Source organism: Palaemon carinicauda, chromosome 10 (assembly GCF_036898095.1).
Source record: "Palaemon carinicauda isolate YSFRI2023 chromosome 10, ASM3689809v2, whole genome shotgun sequence".
NCBI lineage: Eukaryota > Metazoa > Arthropoda > Malacostraca > Decapoda > Palaemonidae > Palaemon > Palaemon carinicauda.
In genome coordinates, this window is record NC_090734.1 from 18,132,624 (window position 1) to 18,142,623 (window position 10,000).

General features: G+C 36.8%; 2 protein-coding genes across 2 annotated transcripts in view; one reads left to right on the forward strand and one right to left on the reverse strand.

The window, feature by feature from the left end:
- The window catches only part of LOC137647865 (putative uncharacterized protein DDB_G0288973), an 846-nt gene extending 101 nt beyond the window's left edge, over positions 1-745 (reverse strand). Inside the window, exon 1 of the mRNA XM_068380821.1 lies at positions 1-745. This exon is cut by the window's left edge and continues 101 nt beyond it. Within this exon, the coding sequence (XP_068236922.1) occupies positions 1-745 (745 nt within the window).
- Positions 746-4,931: 4,186 nt separating this feature from the next.
- Positions 4,932-9,568, forward strand: LOC137647866 (serine/threonine-protein kinase pakF-like). Its single transcript, XM_068380822.1, has 4 exons — positions 4,932-5,179; positions 6,396-6,551; positions 8,096-8,702; positions 9,467-9,568. The coding sequence occupies exons 1-4, from the start codon at positions 5,010-5,012 to the stop codon at positions 9,566-9,568; spliced, it is 1,035 nt and encodes a 344-aa protein (XP_068236923.1). The 5' UTR covers positions 4,932-5,009.
- Positions 9,569-10,000: the final 432 nt, after the last annotated feature.

Sequence of the window (10,000 nt, forward strand, 5' to 3'; positions counted from 1 at the left end):
CTTTATCGGCCATCGCACTAAGAATCTGAAACCCAAAACGAGCGAAGCTATTTTGTACATTCAAGCAAAGGACGTACTCTCCACAATACTCCAGATCCTTTTTGGATAAATTCACTATCTCAGCCAAGGTAGAATAAGTATCCTCAACGACTTTTCTCGATTCCTCGTCTAGCGATGCGCATCCCGCGCTTTCATTGTTCCATTCGTCTCTTCTTCTTCTTCTTCGTTTACCGGGCGGGACGATGATCATCAACATCGACATGGAATTCGTGTTGGAGGTTTGCTGGTTGAAGTTGCTGTTGGCGCTGTTCAGTGCGTTGATGTTATTGTTGTTGTTGTTGTTGTTGATGTTGTTGATCGTGTTGATAACGCCGTTGAAGACTTGGAGGGCGAAGGTCAGCAGGTTGAAGGAGTTGAAGCCGAAGTTGCCGACGCCCCCTGGACAAGTTGACCTCCTCCGGCGGTCACTCGCATTATTAATCAGTTGTCCCGGAGGACGAAATTTTTCCTCTAAATTATCTTCAATTGACTGAAATAAATTGTTTTTATTTTCGAGAATTTCTGCGTTCGATTGTTCGATTTTTAAATCCTTTTCCGCCATTAACATTTTATTTTTCTCAAGAAATATTTTCGAGTTTTCCCGCAATGTTTTCTGTATGGTTTCTAAAATATCGGTTTCATAATCACTTAAAACTGATGAAAACTGAAAACACGTGATCAATATCACACAGCAAACTTTTATCATTTTAAAGCTAAATTGAAAACTAAAAAAAATGCAGTTCAAAATAAAAAACAATTATTTTTCAAATTTTCTTAGACAATTTCTTTTCAGAAATAGCCATTGAATGTATATAAAGGCTAAATGAAAATAAATAAAAATGGCGTTAAAAATTAAAAACAATTAATTTTCACATTTTCTAAGACAATTTCCTTTCCAAAATAGCCCTTGAATGAATGAAAAAAGCAACAGAAGACTGATGCAAAGAGAGACTTCTTCGTTGCACAGCCAGAATTGCACTAGAAGAGACTTTACCTCGAAATGTGATGGTTTACAAACCGTTAAAAATAATACCAGACATCATAAAGAACTGTTACCAAGCGTTTTTTGCCTTAGCACACCGTTATGGGGTTGACACCCTGCATGAAATATAAATACACAGATACGAACATACACACTCGCACACAGACACAAGCATATTTGTATACATACGCACACTTTATATATGCGTGCATATAAATATACATTGTATCTACAAATGTAAAAAATGTATATTCATAAATAAATGTACGAGTGTATGTATGCATGGCTGAGAGTCCAAGAGTGAGTGTGTGTATGCATGTGTATATGCATGCCTAAGAGTGTGTGTGTATGCAGGTCTAAGTATGTGTCTATAAGTACTATAAGTTAGATACACACACTTTATATATGTGTGCATATAAATATACGTTGTATCTACAAATGTAAATACTGTAAATTCATAAGTAAATGTACGAGTATATGTATGCATGTCTAAGAGTCTAAGAGTGAGGGTGTGTGTGCATGACTAAGAGTCTGTACGTATGTATGTCTAATTGTGTGTCTATAAGTATGCACTTTACTTAGTTTGCTTTAAAGGATGCTTATCTGGTCCTGTACAGCAGGGGAATCCTACTCTCTTTACAGGACCTCCACGGTCGTTTTATGATGTTCATTCGGGAGCATTTAACATTTCACAATGCGTATTGTTGTGTATGCATGTTTAACAGTATGTATGTGCGTGTGTGTATGTGTATGCATAGCTAAGAACGTGGGCGTGTATGTAAAAATCAGTGTTACTTAAGCATAGCTCCATCCATCTACTCTTCCAAATGCTAAACATCGCAGTTTTCAACTATAGACTCACAAGGAGCATTGTCCATATACAACGTCTTAGGTCCCAACTTCCAAAACACGGCTTCAAAACCTGAGGCAGACGACATAGCTCTTATCTGCCGACACAATTTCAGTGTAGAGCAACTGGCATTCTTTTCTGCAACATCTTCAATCACTTCTCTGATATGTGACATGAGATAGGCTGCTGTTTGTAACATCACTTCATCTCTGTTGCAGATATTCGTTTCTCTTTTGTTTCGATTCACTTTTGTTTCCTTCTTCTTCCTCATTGGTGGAATGATGACGAGAACCGCGTTGGCGGAGTTCGAATTTGAGGTGATCTGATCCGTGTTGACGTTCACGTTGTTCTGGCTGTTATCGTTGTTGTTGTTATTGTTGTTGTTGATGTTGTTGACGGCGTTCACCACGCCGTTGAACACCTGGAGGGCGAACGTCAGGAAATTGTAGGTGTTGAATCCGTAGGACCCCGTTCCTCCCGGGCACGAAGATCGTCTATAAATTCGGTGCCGGTCTCTGCTGTTCTTCTCATTGGCTTTCCATTTGTCTTCTCTGGAATCATTCTCGAACTCAGCACTAATTTCCAGGTTTCTTTCAATGTCGTCCTTGGTCTCGAGTTTCGAGTATACATGATTGACCTCCTCTGGATTAAATCTTTTACTTAACCTCGTTTTAGCTTTCTGAATGACCTGATCTTTCTTCCAGTCGATCAGTGACTTATCCACCGTCAGTAGCTTTACCACAGCTGGAAAATCTAGTCCAGGTACGTTTAACCCTTCGAGAGATCTAACAAATTGGACCTCAAACTCTCGAATGAATTCTGTATTAATAGGATTTGCATCCGACAGTTCGATAAACTTGATAAATAAGCTCAAAACTACACAGAGTTTTACTTCCGGAACACTCCCCAAGTTCAAAACCATCTTGAACAATATGTTCGAAAATCAAGCTTTTGTGCGACTGTGACGCTTCCCCAGAACTCTGCTAACTTTTCGCCTTCAAGGTAAAAATCCATTCTCGTTTCTAACCTAACTGTCTTGAACTGGGACTTCGTCGACATATGTTCCGGACGAAAGGCGCCTGAAGGCAGTTCTGTCAGGAGGGGTTTGGGACGCAAGCTCTTGCATTGTTAAGCTCTTTAATAAGCGTGAGATTTATTGTGCCTTTTTATAGCGTCATGATGATTATTATGGATACTTTTTTTTCTCTGGGTCACTTGGAGTGAATTAACACGAATTCTAACTGTCTGTCTGTCTGCTTATGTCCAAGTGAGGATGAACTATTAGTAATGGCAACTTGGTTGTACTATATTGTGTGGATATTAGAGAGAGAGTTATAAAAAAAAGGAGATTTGTGTCATTGAAAGACGACTGGCACAAAAAAAACATTTATATATATATATATATATATATATATATATATATATATATATATATATATATATATATATATATATATATATATACAGTATATATATATATATATATATATATATATATATATATATATATATATACAGTATATAATTATGTGTATATATATATATATATATATATATATATATATATATATATATATATATATATATATATATATATATATATATATATATATACATATATATGAATCCAAAGAGTTTATAGACATCTAACTATCCCAACCGTATTTGTGTCATCATAGTCATCACTCCTCTTATAGATGCCATGTATTTATTCTAACTTAATTCATCATCTACGCCTATTAATGCAAAGGGCCTCAGTTAGATTTCACCAGTCTTCTCTATCATGAGCTTTTAATTTAATACTTCTCCATTCGTCATCTCTTACTTCGCGCTTCATAGTCCCCAGTCATGTAGGCCTGGGTCTTCCAACTCTCCTAGTGCCTTGTGGATCCCAGCTGAATATTTGGTGAACTAATCTCTCTTGGGGAGTGCGAAGAGCATGTCCAAACCATCTCCATCTATCCCTCATCATGATCTCATCCACATATGGCACTCGAGTAATCTCTCTTATAGTTTCATTTCTAATCTAGATAATAATAATAATAATAATAATAACAATAATAATAATAATAAATAACAAGGAATAACTAAAGAAATATGTTCGCTTGTGTCCCTCTAGCTGTGAGCACCTCTCTATATCTTGAACTCTACCCTCATCTCTGTATTTCCAAATTCCATGCATTCATCAACATGTTTGAATACTCAGATTCTTAAAAAGCGAGTACTTAGAGAAACCCAAAAGTATCTATAATAATTTAATTCTGACAGAAAAATAAAATCTATCTTATGGTTTTGTTAGTTCTCATGAAGAATCTAAAAGAAGAGTATTATTTTTAACAACTTGAAAATAGGATCACTCAAGTTATAATGGTAGATATCAAAAGAAGAAGAAGAAGAAGAGGAATAAGAAGAAGAATTTTTCCACACTTGAAAAAAAAATAGGATCACTCAAGTTATAATGGTAGATATCAAAAGAAGAAGAAGAAAAAGAAGAAGAAGAATTACTCCAGACTCAAAAAAATAGGTTCACTCAAGTCATATTGGTAGATATCAAAAGAAGAAGAAGAAGAAGAATTCCAGACTCAAAAAATAGGATCACTCAGGTCATAATGGTAGATATCAAAAGAAGAAGATGGATAAGAGGAAGAAAATAACTAACGACCAGAGAGACGGTTTATCACACACCTGAATTAGGGAGCAAGAAATTGTCGTTACCTCTGGAATACAGGTTAATGGCAGTAATCCCTCGTGCAACATGTAAATTGAGTGAGACGAACTGCGATAATACGACGCGGATACAATATGCATGACCAAGCAGAAGTGTCAATCACTTCCCTCCCAATTTGGTCTCTTGGTCCCCTGGGGGGGGGGGGGGAGAACCCGGAGAAGGCGTGTAAACAGTCAGGAGTACTGTAGACTGTAGAGTATGAATAACGGTTTGAAAAATTCGACTCTCCATGATCACGACTATGGGCGGAGCTTGAAGTTATCACCTGCGCTAGGCAGTTCGCAAGTTACAGGAGACTCGAGTATGCGAGTATTGTCCAGAGGGCGTTGCAATCCTGCAGGAGAATTTATCCACACTACAGATTGTTAAAGTTCAAATAAATTGTGAGGCATATTCATACAGGAAATCACATGAATATGCTACAGCCCTTGATGGAAATTCGCCATCCTGGAGATCAGTTTCTGAAGGAGTTTCAAATTCAGCTGGCTGCGTATACAAACGCTTACGAGGAGGAGTATAGCAACATTACGCAACGCCTGGAAGGTTTGCTGCTGACGGAGGGTGACGATGGACACATAAGGTAAAGATTTGAAAATCAAATTAACTTTTTTTAATCTATACTTAAATGGTAGTAGCACAGCTATTAATCTCTTGGCTTGTTGAATGATGTAGACAGGCATATTATTATTATTATTATTATTATTATTATTATTATTACTTACTAAGCTATAACCCTAGTTGGAAAAGCAGGATACTATAAGCCCAGTGGCTCCAACTGGGAAAACAGCCCCGTGAGGAAAGGAAACATGGAAAATTTAAATATTTCAAGAACAGTAATAACATGAGAATATAGAATAAAAACTATAAAAACTTGAATAAAACAAGAGGAAGAGAACTAAGAAAGAATATTGTGCCCGAGTGCACCCTCAAGCAAGCAGTAGAATTTATCATTACAATTTATGTTATTATTTCTTTTCATTGAAGAGTTTAAGTATTACTCGGAGGAACTGTTGATCAATGGCGAGTTTCTTTTTTATAACAGGTTAAGTGGCCGTGATATTCATTCCAATAGGTGGATAAATTGTGTTTTGCTGACCTCAGCAGTTCAAGAAATACCTAGAAGTTGATATACTGTGTTATGTGTTACAGCTATAGAGTTAGCTAATTCATGCAATACAATTGCTATTAGTTGATATTTTATTTATATATATATATATATATATATATATATATATATATATATATTTATATATGTATACACACACACACATATATATATATATATATATATATATATATATATGTATATGTAGATATGTATATATATATATATATATATATATATATATATATATATATATATATATATTAGCCTTACAAACCATTATAATACTCACACAGATGCATTATTTATGTATATATATACATATATATATATGTATATATATACATATATATATATATATATATATATATATATATATATATATATATAATATATGTATGCGTGTATGTGTGTTGTGTGTGTATGTGTGTATTATTATGAGTTGTAAGGCTTACAAACCCACCCCTAGAAGCTGGCCATATAATTTCCCTTTAATTCACAAAATCACAACTTTTGTAATTTTTTATTTATTTCTTTACTTATAAAAATTAATTGCTCACGCAAAATAACAAACAAAAAAAAGCTTGGATGAAACAAATAAAGGATAATATTCTCCCTTTTCTTTCTAGTTCCCTATTCTCCTGTGCACTCTTCTTTGATAATCTCAATTTTTTTTTTTTTTTTTTTTTAGGGGAACAAGAGATATAAGGCGAAGTCGCCGACAGGTGGCCGCTCCTGACATGGACACTCTTCTGTCAAGTTACTCACATTTCTTTGGGACGAAGAGTCGGAGAAGGAATTATCAAAAGACGACGAAGAAGAGGAAGAATATGAAGAGTAGTAACAGGTGAGACAATTTCTTCTTTTAATATGACTTATCAGTATTTTATCATTTCATAGAGCGAACGTGGAAAATATACTTTGATCAATTGAACATTTAGTTTCTTGTTCATATTCCCGTTGAGATACTACCGCTAGAGAGTTATGGGGTCCTTTGACTGGCCACACAGCACTTCATTGGATCCTTCTCTCTGGTTACGGTTCATTTTCCCTTTGCCTACACATGCGCCGAATAGTCTGGCCTATTCTTTACAGATTCTCCCCTTTCCTCATACACCTGACAACACTGAGATTACCAAACAATTTTTCTTCACGTAAGAGGTTAACTACTGCACTGTAATTGTTCAGTGGCCACTTTCCTCTTGGTGAGGGTAGAAGAGACTCTTTAGTTATGATAACCAGCTCTTCTAGGAGGACACTCCAAAATCAAAACATTGCTCTCTAGTCTTGGGTAGTGCCATTGACTCTGTACCATGGTCTTCCACTGTCTTGGGTTAGAGTTCTCTTGCTTGAGGGTACACTCGGGCACACTATTTTATCTAATATCTCTTCTTCTTGCTTTGTTAATTTTTTTATAGTTTATATAGTAAATATTTATTCTAATATTGTTACTGTTCTTAGATTTTTTAATTTTTCCTGTTTCTTTTCCTCATTGGGCTATTTTCCTTGTTGGTGCCCCTGGGCTTATAGCATCCTACTTTTCCAACTACGATTTTAGCTTAGCAAGTAATGATAATAATAATTTACACAATTATGGTTTTGTCCGAGACATGTTTCAGGAACGATTTCTTGAAACTAATTTATGATATATAGTTTCCCTAAACTAAATATATAATTTATTTGACAAAGTGCATGATGTAATTTTTTTTATATACTTCTATCGTTAGGCATATTTTTACTCCTAGCAGTTGCCTCAGCCTTAAAATGATACACTTATTAGAGTTTATGCAAAACAATGGCACAATCCACATTTTCAGCACTCTATAATTGCTGTTGCAATAGTCCCATTCATGAAATTAACAAGTATCATGCTTGCATGTAAGACATCTTTATTATTATTACCGTTATTACTTGCTAAACTATAACCCTAGTTGGAAAAGCAGGATGCTTTAAGCCCAAGGGCTCCAGCGGAGAAAATAGCTCAGTGTGGAAAGGAAATAAGAAAATATACTACAAGAGAAGTTTAGGAATGATAACAACATTAAAATAAATCTATCATACATAAGCTATAAAAAATTCAAAATAACGAGAGGAAGTGAAATAAGATAGAATAGTGCGCCCGAGTGTACCCTCAAGCAAGAGAACTCTAACCCAAGACAGTGGACGACCATGGTACAGAGGCTATGGCATTGACCAAGACTAGAGAACAATGGTTTGATATTGGAGTGTCCTCCTAGAAGAGCTGCTTGTCACAGCTAAAGAGTCTCTTTTACCCTTACCAAGAGGAAAGTGGATACTGAACTAATCATGCCTTCATGCAATTCATATCAAGACGGAATTTTGATTTAATTATTATTTCTATCAATAGTTGTGATTTTCCATTGTTGTTAGTCCCCCAGATGACGACATGCCCATCGTCCTGGTGCCGCAGGAGGACGAGACGGAGTGCGTCGCCAGCAGCCAGCTGTCGTCGTTCGGGTTCCTTGGCTTCGTCCTGAACGTCGTCAACGCAGTCATCAACGTCGCCAACAACATCAACAACAACGACAACAGCAACAACGACAACAACAACAACAACAATAACAACGACCAGAACGTCAACACGGCCGCCATCACCCAAACCTCCTCGAACACCAATGACGTCATGGCAATGGCGGGCCGTCGGTTAGACAGGCTCAGACAGATGAGGGACGAGGTGCGCAGAAACATGAGGACTATAGAGACGCATAATGAACAGCGCCGTCAAAAGCGCTATTCCAGGTCTTCACCAGGGACGGGAGGAAGCTGCCAAGAAGGAAATAAGGTAGTGGACGAGGCCCTTCTGACATCTGTCGCCCTCATCGATATGTGGAAGGAGGTTCTCTTCGAAGGGGACCCTTATTGCATGGCCCTGGAATTTTGCGAAACTTCCTGGAAGCTTAGTAGAGTTTCCCGTTTGGCTGGAATGATGACGGATGTCGCTAGTGTTGCCGCAGCTCATATGCTGAAGAATTTCCAGGTGAGGATCAGCAAAATCAAACCATTACTCTCTATTCTTGGGCAGTGCCATAGCCTTTGTACCATGGTCTTCCCACTGTCTTGGGGTAGAGTTCTCGTGCTTGAGGGTACAGTCGGGCACACTATTCTATCTTATTTCTCTTCCTTTGTTTTTCTTAAAATGTCTATAGTTTATACACGAATGATATATTTTAATGTTACTGCTCTTAAAATATTTTATTCTAATTGCTTTTATAGTCTAATTATTTTCTGGTTTCATTTCCTCTCATGTTTTTTTTTCTCTATTGGGGCCCTTGGACTTATAGCATCCTGCTTTTCCAACTAGGTTTGTGGTTTAGCTACTACTACTGCTACTACTACTACTACTACTACTACTACTACTACTACTAATAATAATAATAATGATAATGATGATAATAATAATAATAATGTTTTAGGCAAATCTTTTATCAAACCTACATACAGTATATCTCTAGGAAGTGTGCCTAGGCCTACTTGAAGGTAAAGCCTCACATTTCTGGTCCTTCCTTTAAAATTATTTTTTTTTTACTTATCCGGTCTATAAAAAGAAGTAAGTTAACATTTAATATTCACTGTTTATAAAGAAAAATGCTCTTTAAGACAATCCTCACTTGTTCCACTTTTTCCGGCATGGCTTATGATTTAGAAGGAATATGAAATAAACAGATTAAACTCCTTAACCATGATAAAGGCCTACATTAAGCTTTTTTTTTATATACAGTAATTTTTCATCCCCTCAAACAGGGTGTCAACCCAGACTACTTGATTGAAGCAGCTGACCAAGGGCGCATGGGAGCGAACTGCTCACATCTTTATCAAGACTGCAATCTAATCCACGGAAGATGATAATTAAATAACAATAGAAAGCTAATTACTCAGCAGTGTGTTTCTATAAACAAATATATTCCTTTTGCCTGGAAGTGAATACCAACGGGTTGTGGTGGTCGATGTGATAACGCCCCTGATTGGTGAACGCCAGACTGGGGTTCGAGTTCAGCTCAAACTAGTTAGTTTCTTTGGTTGCTGCAACATCACCATCCCAGGGAGCCTACAGGTCTATCTGCTCAGTCATCAGCAGCCATTGTCTGGCTCTCATTGGTCATAGCTTGGTTGGAGAAGGGGCTTGGGCACTGATCATATGTATATATGGTCAGGATCTAGGGCATTGGCCTGATTGATAGGGCATTGTCACTGTCCCTTGCCTCTGCCATTCACGAGCGGCCTTTAAACCTTTAAGACATCCCCGACATCAGCAGTTTGAAGTTCAATCCATGCTCA